At 49.7% G+C, this 16,853-nt stretch overlaps 1 protein-coding gene across 1 annotated transcript in view; it reads left to right on the forward strand.

The window, feature by feature from the left end:
* PHLDB3 (pleckstrin homology like domain family B member 3) overlaps positions 1-16,136 on the forward strand; it is a 32,890-nt gene extending 16,754 nt beyond the window's left edge. The window contains exons 11-17 of the mRNA XM_025367285.1: positions 3,070-3,169; positions 3,324-3,414; positions 3,498-3,585; positions 3,976-4,032; positions 11,675-11,891; positions 13,125-13,210; positions 15,702-16,136. Of these exons, the coding sequence (XP_025223070.1) occupies positions 3,070-3,169; positions 3,324-3,414; positions 3,498-3,585; positions 3,976-4,032; positions 11,675-11,891; positions 13,125-13,210; positions 15,702-15,836 (774 nt within the window). The 3' untranslated portion in view covers positions 15,837-16,136. The remainder of the gene's footprint in view (positions 1-3,069; positions 3,170-3,323; positions 3,415-3,497; positions 3,586-3,975; positions 4,033-11,674; positions 11,892-13,124; positions 13,211-15,701) is intronic.
* The last annotated feature ends 717 nt before the right edge of the window (positions 16,137-16,853 follow it).

The raw sequence follows: 16,853 nt of genomic DNA on the forward strand, positions 1-16,853 counted from the left end.
TTCCTTTTCTTTCTTTCCTCCCTCCCTCCCTCCCTTCCTCCTTCCTTCCTTCCTTTCTCTCTCTCTCTCTCTCTCTCTCTCTCTGTCTCTCTGTCTCTCTGTCTCTCTCTCTCTCTCTGTCTCTCTCTCTGTCTCTCTCTCTCTCTCTTTTGGCTCACTTGCTCTTTCTTTCTATTTTTTTTGGCAGAGTCTTGCTCTGTTGCCCAGGTTGGAGTGCAGTGGTGTGATCTTGGCTCACTGCAACTTCTGCCTCCCTGGTTTAAGCGATTCTCCTGCCTCAGCCTCCTGAGTAGCTGCAATTACAGGTGCCCACCACCGCGCCCAGCTAATTTTTGTATTTTTAGTAGAGACGGGGTTTCAGCATGTTGACCAGGCTGGTCTTGAACTCCCGACCTCAGATGATCGGCCTGCCTCGGCCTCCCAGAGTGCTGGAATTACAGGCATGAGCCACTGTTCCTGGTCCCACCAGTGTTTTTTTCTAGCAACAAATTCACAAAAAGAAAACAAACTTTTTTTTCTTGGCTCAGGAACACAGGTTGCATTTAGTTGTCATGTTTATTTGTTTTTAAAAAGTTAACATTATCCTCATTCAAAATTCACACGGTGTGGGAGGATATTCAGAGAAGACTTTGCGGCTCTTGTTCCCCCTCCTACGCTGCTCACTTCCTGAGGGTCACCAGGGTTCCCAATTTCCCATGTGTTCCCCGGAGATATTCTGTGTTGACACAGCTAGTCATGTACATACTTTTTCCCTCTTTTTATGCATACCTAGTTTATTCTACGCTGTTCTGTACTTGCTTTAAAAAAAAAAAAAAACTTTAAGAGTCAGATCTCACTGTCACCCAGGCTAGAGTACAGTGGCATGATTGTGGCTCACTGCAGCCTCAACCTCCTTGGCTCAAGTGATCCTCCCACCTCAGCCTCCCGAGTAGCTGGGACTACAGGTGCACGCTACCACACCTGGCCTTGCTTTTCTCTTGGATATTATGTTCTGTTTTTTTTCTTTCTTTCTTTCTTTTTTGGATCTTACGTTCTCTCTGGATATAGGATGCATCTTCCTCTTGTTCTACACCGCAGAATTGTCCATGGAGTCAGCTGGGCATAGTGGCTCATGCCTGTAATCCCAGCACTTTGGGAGGCCAAGGCAGGTGGATCACTTGAAGTCAGGAATTAGAGACCAGCCTGACCAATATGGTGAAACCCCATCTCTACTAAAAATACAAAAATTAGCCTGGTGTGGTGTCACACGCCTGTAATCCCAGGTACTCGGGAGGCTGAGGCAGGAGAATCGCTTGAACCCAGGAGGTGGAGGTTGCAATGAGCCGAGATTGCGCTACTGCACTCCAGCCTGGGCAACACAGTGAGACTCCAACTCACAAAAAAAAAAAAAAAGGTCTATGGAGTGCATAAGCCATGGTTCATTTACCTTGTCCCCTTCTGATGGGCACTTAGGTGGTCTCCATGCTTTTGTTAGCACAGATGGCACTGCAGGGAATGACCTCGAACTCAGATCACTTTGCATGTGTATGAGTGTACCATCGGCTGAATTTCTAGAGTGGAATTGGGGCTCCATGGTTTATGCATTTGTCATTCAGATTTTTTTTTAAAAAGCGAAGTTGCTCTCCATAAAGCTTGTTCCAGTAGAACACCCCCAGTATTACGTGAGGACATCTGGGTTTCCTACATAGCCACCAGCACAGTGGGGTTTTTGTTTTTATGTTTTACTTATTTATTTTTTTTGATACAGGCTCGCTCTCTCTCGCCCAGACTGACTGGAGTGCAGTGGCACAGTCTCAGCTCACTGCAACCTTGACCTCCCGGGTTCAAGCGATCCTCCCACGTCAGCCTCCATAGTAGCTGGGACTGCAGGCACGTGCCACCACGCCCGGCTAATTTTTGTATTTTTTGTAGAGACAGAGTTTCACCATGTTGCCCAGGCTGGTCTCCAACTCCTGGGCTCAAGCAATTTGCCTGCCTGGGCCTCTCAAAGTGCTGGCATTATGGGTGTGAGCCACTGTGCCCGGAGGCAGTGGGATTTTTTTTTTTTTTTTTTTTTTGAGACGGCATCTCACTCTGTCATCCTGGATTTCAATGGTGAGCTCTTGGCTCACTGAAACCTCTGCCTCCCGGGTTCAAGCAATTGTCCTGCCTCAACCTCCTGAGTAGCTGGGATTATAGGCACGTGCCACCATGCCTGGCTAATTTTTGTATTTTTAGTAGAGACAGGGTTTCACCATGTTGGCCTGGCTGGTCTCGAATGCCTGACCTCAAGTTATCCACCCACCTCAGCCTCCCAAAGTGTTGGGATTACAGGCATGAGCCACCACACCTGACCCACAGTGGGCTTTTTAGAAAGAGTTTCATTGAGGCATAATTCATGTCCCCATACAATTCATTCATTTAAATTGTACAGTTCTGTGTCTTTTAGTATATTCAAAGTTATGCAAACATTACCACAATCAATTTTAGAACATTTTCATTACTCCCCAAAAGAAACCCTGCATCCCTTAGCCTCTCGGTTCCCCCATCTACCCCAGTCCGGGCAACCATGATTCTACTTTCCATTTCTATGTTAATTTGCCTGTTCGGGACATTTCTTTTTTTCTTTTCTTTTTTTTTTGAGACGGAGTCTCGCTCTGTCACTCAGGCTGGAGTGCAGTGGCGCGATCTTAGCTCACTGCAAGCTCCACCTCCCAGGTTCAAGCGATTCTTCTGCCTCAGCCTCCCGAGTATTTGGGACTACAGGCGCCCACCACCTCGCCCGGCTGATTTCTGTATTTTTAGTGGAGATGGGGTTTCGCCGTATTGGCCAGGCTGGTCTCGAGCTCCCGGCCTCAGGTGATCCGCCTGCCTTGGACTCCCAAAGTGCTGGGATTACAGGCGTGAGCCACTGCGCTCGGCCTGACATTATAAATGGGATCATACCCCTGTGAGGTCCTTTCACTCAGCATATGTCGACAGTAGCGTTTTGATTTGTGCTGACTGGGTGGTGGTTTCACTGGGCAGTGCTCTGACTTAGGGTGGCGATCAAGCCTTTTTCCTATGCTCATGGGCCTTTTGTGTTTTCAGGGCTCCATTGGCCTCCAGAGGACCGGGAGCCTGCCCCGGAAAAGGGGAGAGAGGGCGAGCCAGAGAGGATCCCCCCGACCTCTGTCCTTCCATTGTACTGGTGAGGATCCCCCTGTTTCCCGCTTCCTTCCCGCATCAGCACCCATCCTGCAGCAGAGGATGGAGGAAACCTGCACCTCTGCCTGCAGGGGGAGAAGTGGAGGGGCTCAGGCCAGGGTGTATCCAGCCCCGTAACCTGGTCCCCTCTATCCTAGAATCCTTGGAGGCCTCAGCTCTCCCGCCAGCAGTGGGGGACTCCGGCAGATACCCCCTCTACCAGCTGCTGAACTGTGGCCGTGGGAATAGGTGAGACGTCAGAGAGAAGGTGGGGAGATGGGAGAAGAGGCCCAGCCACTGTAACCCACCCCGTCTGTGTTCCCTCCTCCTAGCTGTGGGGCCGTCCACCCGGACATTGCCCACATGGAGCGGCTCCTGCAGCAGGCCATGGCGGAGAGGGAGCGGCTGCTCAAGGCCCGGGTGAGAGCCCAGGCCATCCTCTTAGGAACAGAAGACTGCCCCAGCCCTTCTTCCCTCAGACCCGGGAGACCCCTAGTCCCTCCTCCCTCAGACCCAGGAGTCCAGGCCCCCAGCCTCTCCTCCCTCAGACCCAGGGGTCCTGGCCCCTCCTCCCTCAGACCCAGGGGTCCAGGCCCCCAGCCCCACCTCCTTCAGACCCAGGATTCCAGGCCCCCAGCCCCACCTCCTTCAGACCCAGGATTCCAGGCCCCCAGCCCCACCTCCTTCAGACCCAGGATTCCAGGCCCCCAGCCCCTCTACCCTCAGAACAGGGAACCTAGGACATTCTCCAGCCACCCCATCATCTTATGGGCTGTCATCCTCATTGAGTGCTTCATCCTAAATCCACAGGAAGGAACAAGAAGGGGCACAGAAGGTTCCTCAGGCCCTGCTGTCCCTGCCATCACGGTCAGTCCCACCCCTGCCTTCACGCCCACCTCTCCCTGCTCTGTTTCTCCCCCTGACCTATGCCCTTTCTTACATTTGACCCTTTCCTTTCCTCCAATGGAACAGAAAAGTGTCCGGGGCTTGGCAAGGGAAAGGGAACTGCAGAGGACCAGTTCCTGTTCCCATGACCTGTCGATGGTCATCTCTATGTGTGGCAGGTCCTCGGGTAACTTGCTCTACTCTGCCTCGGTTTCCTCTTCTGTACATTGGTGACAATGTCAGCAGTCAGTACAGAAGGACAAGTCCATGCTGGGACTTATTCCTGGCCTCTAGCAATCCTCCTACCTCAGCCTCTCAGAGTACTGGGATTATAGTGTGAACCACCATACCCGGTCCATGCTGGAACTTTTCAAAATCATTTAAAATTTTGTTTTTGGCCGGGCGTGGTGGCTCGTGCCTGTAATCCTAGCACTTTGGGAGGCCAAGGTGGGTGGATCACCTGAGGTCAGGAGTTTGCAACCAGCCTGGCCAACATGGTGAAACCCCATCTCTACTAAAAATACAAAAATTAGCCAGGTGTGGTGGCACATGCCTGTAATCCCAGCTACTCAGGAGGCTGAGGCACGAGAATCACTTGAACCCGGAGGTGGAGGTTGCAGTGAGCTGAGATCACACCACTGCACTCCAGCCTTGGCGACAAGAATGAAACTCCATCTCAAAACAAAAAACAAAAAACAAAAAAACAAAAACCAAAAAACTGTTTTTATTTTTATTAAAAAAAAAACTTTTTTTTTTTTTTGGCCGGGTGCGGTGGCTCACGCCTGTAATCCCAGCACTTTGGGAGGCCGAGACGGGCGGATCACAAGGTCAGGAGATCGAGACCATCCTGGCTAACCCGGTGAAACCCCATCTCTACTAAAAAATACAAAAAACTAGCCGGGCGAGGTGGCAGGTGCCTGTAGTCCCAGCTACTCGGGAGGCTGAGGCAGGAGAATGGCGTGAACCCGGGAGGTGGAGCTTGCAGTGAGCTGAGATCCGGCCACTGCACACCAGCCTGGGCGACAGAGCGAGACTCCATCTCAAAAAAAAAAAAAAAAAAAAAAAAAATTGTATTTTAGAAAAATTCAAGCATATGCATGAGAGAAGGAGTAGATTAATAGACCCCTAGGTGCCCACTGTGCAGCTTCAATCATTTTCAATATTGAATCTTGTTGTACTTGCCAACTTTTTATTTATTTTATTTAACTTTTTAATTTGTGTGAGTATGTACTAGGTATATATATATTTTTATTTTTATTTTTAATATTTTTCTTTTATTCTCAATAAGTCTTCTGCACTCCTATATTTTTAATGTATTTTATTTTTGTAGAGATAGAGTCTTGCTATGTTGTCCAGGCTGATCTCAAACTCCTGGCCTCAAACAATCCTCCCATCTCAGCCTCCTAAAGTGCTAGAATTATAAGCATGAGCCCCTGGTGCCTAGTCAGCAGTTTTATTTTACTAATCCCATACCTACATCCCACTCTGCACCAAAGTGTTTTAAAGCAAAATATTGTATCCTTTCACTCAAACATCACTATTTATCTCCAATAGATAGGCTTGTTTTTGGGGGGACGAAGTTTTCTCTTGTCGCCCAGGCTAGAGTGCAGCGATGTGACCCAGGCTAGAGTGCAGTGATGTGATCTCAGCTCACTGGAACCTCTGCCTTCCTGGTTCAAGTGATTCTCCTACCTCAGCCTCCCAAGTAGCTGGGACTACAGGTGCCCACCACCACACCCATTTAATTTTTTTTGTTTTGTTTTTAGTAGAGATGGGGTTTTGCCATGTTGTCCAGGCTGGCCTTGAACTCCTGACCTCAGGTGATCTGCCTGCCTTGGCCTCAAAAAGTGCTGGGATTACAAGTGTGAGCCACTGTGCCTGGCCAATAGGTTTTTTTTTTTTTCTTTAACATAACAAAAATTCCATTGCCATATCTTATGATATTATTAATTTCATTATATTGTAATATATAGTCCATATTCACATTTCTCTCCTTGTCTCCAAAATATATATATTTTTAAATTTATTTTTTATTTTTCTTTTCCTTTTTTTTTTTTTTTTTGTTTTTTCAAGATGGAGTCTCACTTTGTTGCCCAAGCTGGAGTAGTGTGGCACCATCTGGGCTCACTGCAACCTCCGCCTCCAGGGTTCAAGCGATTCTTCTGCTTCAGCCTCTGGAGTAGCTGGGATTTCAGGCGCCCACCACCATGCCTGGCTAATTTATAGTAGAGATAGGGTTTCACCATGTTGGCCAGGCTGGTTTTGAACTCCTGACCTCAGGTGATGCACCCGCCTTGGCCTCCCAAAGTGCTGGCATTACAGGCATGAGCTACCGTGCCTGGCCTTGTTTTCTATTTTTAACAGTAGAGACACTATATTGGCCAGGCTGGTATTGAATTCCTGGCCTCAAGCCTCCCTTCTGGCCAAAGTGCTGAGATAGGCCGGAGCCACCATGCCTGACCCAAAATATCTTTTCATAGTTGATTTATTTGAATTTATATGCAAAGCACACACTATGCATTTGGTTTAATGGCTCTTAAATCTTTTAATTTCTAACAGTTTTGCCTCTCCATTAAAAAAAACACTATTTATTTGTGGAAATAATCCAATCATGTATCCTGTTGACTTTTTTCACATTCTTGATTTAGCTGACAGCTGCCTTACATAAATTATATTTTTACCTATACTAATAATATTCATAGAATGAATGCATTTTGTTATAAAGAATGATAAAGCTAGGCACCGTAGCTCATGCCTATAATCTCAGCACTTTGAGAGGCCGAGGTGGGAGGATCACTTGAGTCCCAGAGCTGGAGACCAGCCTGGGCAGCATAGTCAGACCCTCATCTCTACAGAAAGTTAAAAAATTAGCAGGTGTGGTGGTGCATGCCTGTGGTCCCAGCTACTCAGGAGGCTGAGGTGGGAGGATTGCTTGAGCCCAGAAGGCGGAGGCTGCAATGAGCTATGATTGCGCCACTGCACTCCAGCTTCAGTGACAGAGTGAGACCCCCCCTCAAAAAAAAAAGAATGGTAGATAAAGTATTAAGAAAGTGGTCGCTTTCTTCCTGATCTCACTTCTACTGCTGAGAAGCCTTCAAATCTATGTTTATACTTTTCCACGGGCACCAATCACGCCATATTTTGTGAATTTATTTGCCTCATAAATAAGCAATCCTTCCCAACCTTTTTGTTTTTACCACCATCTGTGCTTCCCTTATTCATTTCAGCCAATATTTATTGAGTGCCTACTGTGTGCTAGATCCTGGGTTATAGCAGTGACCAAGATAACAGTCCCCACCTTTGGGGGAAGCTGATGTTTTAAAGGGGAAGAAAGATGGACACAAAACAACATCAATATGTAAAGTAAATAGCATGTCAGAGGCTGATAAGAGCCAGGGAGCAAAATAACGCAGGAACGGCAGTGGGGTCTTCTGCGTTGTTAGGCATAAGCTTGTGCTCATTAAAAACGAAGCACAGGCCAGGTGCGGTGGCTCACGCCTGTAATCCCAGCACTTTGGGAGGCCAAGGCAGGCGGATTACCTGAGGTCCGGAGTTTGAGAGCACCCTGACCAATGTAGAGAAACCCCGTCTCTACTAAAAATAGAAAAATTAGCCAGGTGTGGTGGCATGTGCCTGTAGTCCCAGCTACTTGAGAGGCTGAGGCGGGAGAATCGCTTGAACTGGGAAGCAGAGGTTGCAGTGAGCCAAGATCACACCACTACACTCCAGCCTGGGCGACAGGGTGAGACTGTCTCAAAACAAACAAACAAACAAACAAACAAACAAACAGAATTGTTCCTGCTCTGGTGTTCTGCCTGGCTTGTAGCGTCATCATGTATTAAACAGTCCCCTGCTGTGTGCTTTGTCCCCTGCCCTACACTCCTGCTGTCTTTTGTGCACATGAGCAAGTGTGTCTCTGGGCTTCACACGTAGAAGGGGAACCTCTGGGTTGGAGACCCTGAGGGCAGTCAGCTAATCCTTGAAACAGACTCAAGAGGAGGGTGCTGTGATAAACCCTGTGTTTTAGCGCAGGGGACTGAGGCTCCCAGAGGGACAGGAGTTCTGTGGAGGTGACATAGCTGGGCAGTGGTGGAGTCCCAAGCCCATCCCTGGTCTTCTCCTAGATTGGGGCCCAGCTCCCTACATCCTAGTTCGGTGACCTTGGAGAGTCACCTCTTCTTAAAGCCTCAGTTTCTTGATCTGTCTAGTGGGGACATTAATGGGTTGTTTTGGGGAAGAAACGAAATAATCACAGTGACCACTTGGCATAGTGCCTGACACAGAGCGGGAGCTTCCACCCACGGTGGCGATCCTTGGTCTTCCTGTGTGGATTTGGGGAGATTGCAGGCCCAGTGGGTGCTCTTCAAACCTGGCCTTTCCCTCCCTGCAGTCCTCCTCCCTAATCCTTCTCATTTCCCCACCTCACTCTCCTGTCTCCAACCAGTAAATCTCATCTCTGTTTCTCATCCCTTCTTGCTCTGGCCTTGCTTCAGTTTTCTTTCTTTCTTTCTTTCTTTTTTTTTTTTTGAGACACGATCTCTCTTTGTTACCCAGGCTGGAGTGCAGTGGTCTGATCTCGGCTCACTGCAACCTCCACCTACTGGGCTCAAGCTATCCTCTCACCTCAGCCTCCTAATTAGCTGGGATCCTAGGCATATACCACCACACCTGGCTAATTTTTATATTATTATTTTTTTGAGATGGAGTTTCACTCTTGTTGCCCAGGCTGGAGTGCAATGGTGCCATCTTGACTCACCACAACCTCCACCTCCCGGGTTCAAGCGATTCTCCTGCCTCAGCCTCCCGAGTAGCTGGGATTACAGGCATGCGCCACCACGCCCGGCTAATTTTGTATTTTTAGCAGAGACGGGGTTTCTTCATGTTGGTCAGGCTGGTCTCGAACTCCCGACCTCGGGTGATCCGCCCAGCTTGGCTTCCCAAAGTGCTAGGATTACAGGCGTGAGCCACCGAGCCCGGCCTAAGTTTTGTATTTTTTGTAGAGACGGGGTTTCACCATTTTGCCCCAAGCTGGTCTCAAACTCCTGGGTTTAAGGGATCCTGACCTCTTGGCCTCCCAAAGTGCTGGGATTACAGATGTGAGCCTCCGCACCCATCCTGCTTCAGTTTTCTAACTCCTTGACACTCAAAGTGTGGCTGGTGGAACAGCAGCATCAGGGCCCACCTGGGAGGTTGTCAGGCATGCAGAACCTCTCCCCTTACTCCAGACCCCACCCTGAAATGACTGAATCAGGGTCTGCATTTTTTTTTTTTTTGACACGGAGCCTTGCTCTGTTGCCCAGGCTGGAGTGCAGTGGTGTGATCTCGGCTCACTGCAAGCTCCACCTCCTGGGTTCACGCCATTCTCCTGCCTCAGTCTCCTGAGTAGCTGGGACTACAGGCGCCTACCACCACGCCTGGCTAATTTTTTGTCTTTTTAGTAGAGACAGGGTTTCACTATGTTAGCCAGGATGGTCTTGATTGCCTGCCTCGGCCTACCAAAGTGCTGGCATTACAGGCGTGAGCCACCACACCTGGCCCAGAGTCTGCATTTTAACATTTTAACAAAAATCCCCAGCGGATCTGCTTGCACGAAGAAATCTGAGATGTACTGAACCTCCGTTTGACCTCCGGAATCCTACCACTGTTTGCAGGGATTATTTGGGAAGAATAGGTTGGATCAGACCAGCTCATGGTCAGGCTCTCATAAATAATGGACACTTGTCTTGCCTTAAATCCTCCTCCTCAACCTGTTTGACCATCTGAGGTGACCACTCCACCTGGTGAGTTCTGGCTCTGTCAGCTCTGGCTGTGTGACTTGTCTCGAGTGACTTAACCTCTCTCTCTGAGTCTTGGTTTCCACATCTGTGAAATGGAGATAAATGTACTTACCCCTCCAGGAGAGTTTGAGGGGGCAGAGATTATACCTAGAAAGTACTTAGCAGAGGATTATATTCATCAATTTCAATCACAACAATAATAACAACAATAATAATGTAAACAAGCACTCTCTGTTTTATTTTTGAGACAGGGTCTCACTCAGTCACCCAGGCTGGAGTGCAGTGGTGCAATCATAGCTCAGTGCAACTTCCATCTCCTGGGCTCAGCTTCTTTAGTAGCTGGAACTACAGGTGTGTGCCACCAGGCCCAGCTAATTTTCTGGATTTTTAGTAGAGATGGGGTCTCTCTATATTGCCCAGGCTGGTCTCCAACTCATAGCCTCAAGTGATCCTTCCACTTCAGCTTCCCAAAGTTCTGGGATTACAGGCATGAGCCACTGCACATAGCTTCTCTTTTCTCTCTGTCTGTCTCTCTCTCTTTTTTTTTTTTTTTTTTTTTTTGAGACGGAGTCTGGCTCTGTCGCCCGGGCTGGAGTGCAGTGGCCAGATCTCAGCTCACTGCAAGCTCCGCCTCCCGGGTTTTACGCCATTCTCCTGCCTCAGCCTCCCGAGTAGCTGGGACTACAGACGCCCGCCGCCTCGCCCGGCTAGTTTTTTGTATTTTTTAGTAGAGACGGGGTTTCACCGTGTTCGCCAGGATGGTCTCGATCTCCTGACCTCGTGATCCGCCCGTCTCGGCCTCCCAAAGTGCTGGGATTACAGGCTTGAGCCACCGCGCCCGGCCTCTCTCTCTCTCTTTAAATAGAGAAGGGGTCTTCTCTGTTGCCCAGGCTGGTTTCAAACTCCTGGGATCAAGGGATCCTCCCACCTCAGTCTCCTGAGTAGCTGGAATTACAGGCTCAAGCCACCACACCGGCTCCAATCTTCATTTCTTTTTTTCCAAAAAAAATGTTTTTTTTCCAGAGACAGGATCTCACTGTGTTGCCCAGGCTGCCCTTGAATTCTTAGGCCTAAGGGATCCTCCTGCCTCAGCTTCCCAAAGTCCTGAGATTACAGGCATGAGCCACCATGCCCAGCCCGATCTTCATTTTGCTAGGCCTCTGATGTTTCAGGGTGAGCTCTAGAGTCAGAAATACCTGGGTTTGTGTCCCAGTTCTGCTGCCTAGAAGCTCTGTGTGACCTCGGGTGCATTATATCATCTCTCTGCACCTCATTTTGCTGATTTGTAAAATGGGGCTCACAGTTGCCATGAAGTGCCAAGCAGCTGTTGTCCATAAAGCCCTGGGCAGAGCATCATAGTCAATCCATGTAGCCATTGCATTCGTCAGATGGTCCTCGTTAATATTACCCTTTAGGGGCCGGGCGCGGTGGCTCAAGCCTGTAATCCCAGCACTTTGGGAGGCCGAGACGGGCGGATCACGAGGTCAGGAGATCGAGACCATCCTGGCTGACACGGTGAAACCCCGTCTCTACTAAAAAAATACAAAAAACTAGCCGGGCGAGGTGGCGGGCGCCTGTAGTCCCAGCTACTCGGGAGGCTGAGGCAGGAGAATGGCGTGAACCCGGGAGGCGGAGCTTGCAGTGAGCTGAGATCCGGCCACTGCACTCCAGCCTGGGCCACAGAGCGAGACTCCGTCTCAAAAAAAAAAAAAAAAAAAAAAATATTACCCTTTAAAGACTGTAGCGGGCCTTACACGCAAGCTGCTATGACTTGCTCCCCTCAAGGGGCTCCAGGCTGTAGAATCCCCCACCCCTTACATCAGCTGCCTCTTCTCTTTGCTCCCCAGGCCCCGGCCACCCCACCCTACCCTCCAGGCCCACGAATCTTGGATCTTCGGCAGCATCTGGAGGGATGGGGCCACAACCCAGAAAACTGCCCACATGTGCAGGTGTCTGGGGGCTGCTGCCGCGGACCCCTGGTGAAGATGGGCGGCCGCATCAAGACCTGGAGGAAGCGATGGTTCTGCTTTGACCGCCAAGCCCGCCGCTTGGCCTACTATGCGGGTAAGCCCAGCCCGGCCACCATGGGCCCCGGATGCTGCAATTCCACTCCGGAGGCCTTTCCCCTACAGGCACCAGAAGTCCTGGCCCCCACTTTCGGTGTTCCCCAGGATCCGGAATTTTGGTTCCTTAGCTCCTACCTTCCCTACAACCCAGGAGTCCAGGCTCTCAGCTCCCTCTTTCCTCCAGATCCTGGAGTCCAGATCCCCAGCCCCTCTTTAAGTCACCCAGAATTCAAACCCCCAGCCCTCCTCAGGGACATAGATAACAGGTAGATAACAGCTTAATACAATTCAAGCTTCCCAGGGCCCATGTTCCTAAGACACCCATGAGTCTGAACCTGCACTGTCAGCTGCCCCCAGTCCCCCAACAGCCAGGAGTCTCGGGCCTTGTCCTTCTTCTCTAGGAGAATCAATTATTCCAAACCTCTCCTTGGACACTTTTTTTTTTTTTTTTAACGGAGTCTTGCTGTGTCACCCAGGCTGAAGTGCAGTGGCGTGATCTCAGCTCACTGTAACCTCTGCCTCCCAGGTTTAAGCGATTCTCCTGCCTCAGCCTCCCGAATGGCTGGGACTACAGGCGCCTGCCACCACACCCGGCTAATTTTTTGTATTTTTAGTAGAGACGGGGTTTCACTGTGTTAACCTGGATGGTCTTGATTTCCTGACCTTGTGATCCGCCTGCCTTGTCCTCCCAAAGTGCTGGGATTACAGGCGTGAGCCACTGCGCCCAGCCTCCTTAGACACTTGTATTGCCTTAAATCCTTCTCCCCTAACCTGTATGAACATCTGACTCTACCTAGTGAGTCCTGGCCCTGTCAGCTCTGGCTGCGTGACTTGTGCTGGGTGACTTAACCTCTGAGTCTTGGTTTTCACATCTGTGAAGTGGAGATAAATGTACTTACCCCTCCAGGAGAGTTTGAGGGGGTTAGAGATTATACCTAGAAAGTACTTGAGTACTCCCTGAGTTCCTTCCCTTCTCACAGTCCAAGGCACTCAGAGCCTAGGATTCCAGCTCCACAGACCCCACTCCCCAGTGGTGTCCAGTTTCTGCACCCAATCTCCCATCCAGCATTAACATTCACTCACCTCTCAACCTTTAGAGACCTTCAGACTCTTGTCACCATGTTTTGTACCCCAAATCCAGTCTCAGGACTTAGGGCCAATGACCCTCACCTCGACACACACAGATACACCTTTCTCATTGGCTCTCTTTTTCTCTTACCTCCCCTACCAGACAAGGAAGAGACCAAGCTCAAAGGTGTCATCTACTTCCAGGCCATTGAGGAAGTCTATTATGACCACTTACGCTGTGCCTTCAAGGTGAAGTCCCTCAATGTCACCCTACCCTCCCAGTTGGAGTCCCAGCTGGAGTGAGGCCTTATCTCATCCCTGACTCATCCTGGGGAAAACCACTCGCAGCTTCTCCTGTCAGGGTACTTACAGGAGTACCTGTTTGTCGCAGAGAAGACAAACAGGTCACCTGACTGCAGGGACTAAAAATTAAGAGCTCACACTCTGGCTTTCAGCTACTATTAATTTTCTTTTCTTTTCTTTTCTTTTCTAAGATGGAGTCTCATTCTGTTGCCCAGGCTGGAGTGCAGTGGCACTATCTCTGCTCACTGCAACCTCTGCCTCCCTGGTTCAAGCTATTCTCCTGCCTCAGCCTCCCGAGTAGCTGGGATTACAGGCATGCCACGGTGTCTGGCTAATTTTTGTATTTTTAGTAGAGACGGGGTTTCACTGTGTTGGCCAGGCTGGTCTCAAACTCCTGACCTCATGATCTGCCCACCTTGGCCTCTCAAAGTGCTGGGATTACAAGCGTGAGCCATCACACGTGGCTCTTTTTTTATTTGTAAGACGGAGTCTGGCTGTGTCGCCCAGGCTGGAGTGCAGTGGCGTTATATTGGCTCACTGCAACCTCTGCCTCCTGGGTTCAAGCAGTTCTCCTGCTTCAGCCTCCCGAGTAGTTGGGATTACAGGCGTGCCACCACACCTGGCTAACTTTTGTATTTTTAGTTGAGATGGGGTTTCACTGTGTTAGCCAGGCTGGTCTCGAACTCCTGACCTCATGATCTGCCCACCTTGGCCTCCCAAAGTGCTGGGATTACAGGCATGAGCCACTGCGCCTGGCCTGTCACTGTTAATTTTCTTGGAACAAAAGTTTTAGAGCCAAAATATGGCAAACTCTGATGTCAAACTGGGAATGAATGAAGAGGTCAGAGCAAGGGTGGGGCAACCTGGGAGCATCTAAAGGAGATGACCTGCCAGGCGTGGTGGCTCATGCCTGTAATCCCAACATTTTGGGAGACCGAGATGGGGGGATTGCATGAGGCCAGGAGTTCGAGCATGGTCAACATAGCAATATTCCATCTCTCTTTTTTTTTGAATTTTTAAGTTAAAAACAAATAAAGGAAATAGTTGTTACTTGGCTCCTGCCAACAGTTGCCAAGTGGGAGTGGGCCCCAGAGAACTCAGGAATTGGAACTTGTATAAAAGCACAGTGCCAAAAATTTAAATGTTGGCAACGGATATAATATTTAGAAAGCTCTGTGGAGAATAACCAAACTGTGGCTTTTTAGCAATTAGGTTGGAATCTCAGCTATGTGACATCAGGAAAGTGAATTCTTTTCTTTAGCCTTAGTTTTCTTTGTTTCCTTTCTTCTTCTTCTTCTTCTTTTTTTTTTTTTTTTTTTTTTTTGAGACAGGGTCTTGCTCTGTCGCCCAGGCTGGAGTGCAGTGGCACAATCATAGCTCACTGTAGCCTCTATCTCTCAGGCTCAAGCAATTCTCCTGCCTCAGCCTCCTGAATAGCTAGGACTATATGTGCGCGCCACTACACCCAGCTAATTTGTTTTGTTTTGTTTTTCTGGTATTTTTTGTAGAGATGGGGTCTCCCTATGTTGCCCAGGCTGGTTTCGAACTCCTGAGTTCAAGCAGTCTATCCGTTTCAACCTCCCAAAGTGCTGGGATTGCAGGCATGAGCCACCCAGCCCAGCCAGCCTTAGTTTTCTCATGTGTAGAATGGGCATGCATCAACGCATTCCATCAGGGTTATTGAGAGGACTAAAAACAGATTATGGACATAAGGGATTTACTCAATTTGGGATTGGCAAGTGGGTACTCAATAACGGATTCTAGACACTAACTTTCCCAAGGTACGAGGGGACCGAGATTTTGGGGAGGTGGAATTTGAATGCCTATATTTCTAATATAGGAGAAGTTAGGCTGAGAGAAGGCGCCATAAGTCCTACTTTTAAATTTTTTGGCCTGGTGCGGTGGCTCACACCTGTAAGCCTAGCACTTTGGGAGGCCGACACGGGTGGATCACGAGGTCAAGAGATTCAGACCAACCTGACCAACACGGTGAAACACCGTCTGTACTAAAAATACAAAAATTAGCCGGGCATGGTGGCGCACGCCTGTAATCCCAGCTACTCTGGAGGCTGAGGCAGGAGAATCGCTTGAACCCGAGAGGTGGATGTTGCAGTGAGCCAAGATCACGCCACTGCACTCCAGCCTGGCGACAGAGCGAGACTCCGTCTCAAAAAAAAAAAGAAAAAAAATTTATCTTGCCCATAATTTATCAATAGCGCTCTACATATGTTAATTTTAAGTACTTTCCTGTGTTAATTCATTTAATCCTAATAACCCAGTGAGGTAGGTGGCATCATTTGGGAAGACAGGGAAACTGACATTCAGATACTTAAGTACCTTGTCCAGTGCCACACAGACTGTAAGTAGCAAGGCTGGGTTCGCACCCAGACTGTGGCCAGTGTCTTTTGTCCTCATTACCCTCACTTTCTTATTCCAGAGCCCCAGCCCCCGCCTGACCTTCTGCGTGAAAACCTACGAACGCCTTTTCTACATGGTGGCTCCGAGTCCCGAAGCCATGCGCATTTGGATGGACGTCATTGTGACAGCAGCTGACGAAAACCACGCCCCCTGAGTGGCCCCGCCCACTTGGGGGGAAGTCCCTTCGAGGCTCCGCAGGCGCGAGGGCGTTCCTAGGCCCCGCCCACTGCCGGCAAACTTGGGCGCACGCCTTTGGAACTTTCCTGGGAATTCCGCAGGCCCCACAGCTCGGCTGGCCTGAGCTGCTGCGTTCTGGGTTGCAGGTGCCTTGCCCCCGACGGGATCGCCAGCCCCTGAGGCCCTGCCCGGGGCAGGAGGAAGATTGCAGGGGCGGGAAGAAACTATTTATTGGTGCTCCTGTGATACCGAATTAAATACGGAAGAAAAACAGGAATTGCTGCTGTGGTTTCCAGCCTAGGCGTCCGGGGCCCCTTGGCCCTTAGGCAGGACATCTGAGTTACCGGTACCTCTGGGAGCCACGCGTCCCACAGCCGGCTGTCTTTAGGAATGGAGGCCTTCAACTCTAAGGTCATGGCTGGGAGAAGAGGGTGAGAGGCTTGCGTCCTTAGTGTTTGGCAGTTTTGCTGTTTTAGTTTGTAGGCCCTTCTGTTTCCACCCTTTCTGGCCTGACCAGCTGCTGGAAATTTCTAGGAACTCCTAGGCTTCCCCCCGTTAGGCCTTTGCCTACGTTGTTCCCTCTGCCCTTTTCTTCCCTTTTTTTCTTTTTTTTATTTTATGTATTTTTATAGAGATGGGGTCTTACTGTGTTGCCCAGGCTGGTCTCCAACTCCTGGACTCAAGCGATCCCCCCATCTTAGCCTGCCAAGGTGCTGAGATTACAGGTGTGAGCTACTATGCCTGGCCCCCCTCCTTCCCTTAATCAGTTGCACCTCATTCTTCCAGCCTTAGTTCAGTTGGTACCTCCTTCAGGAAGCCCTCACTGACTTTCCTGGCTGGGTCAGGCACCCCTGAGCTCTATCATCCCATCCCTGAGGACCCTGGGTCATCATGGGCGATGGATCTGTGTCCTTTATGCACTGGGAGCTCCATGAGGCAGAGCCAGCATTGTCCTGGCCACTGCTGTTCCCAGCCCCATAGAGCATGTCTCATT

Source organism: Theropithecus gelada, chromosome 19 (genome assembly GCF_003255815.1).
Source record: "Theropithecus gelada isolate Dixy chromosome 19, Tgel_1.0, whole genome shotgun sequence".
Classification (NCBI taxonomy): domain Eukaryota; kingdom Metazoa; phylum Chordata; class Mammalia; order Primates; family Cercopithecidae; genus Theropithecus; species Theropithecus gelada.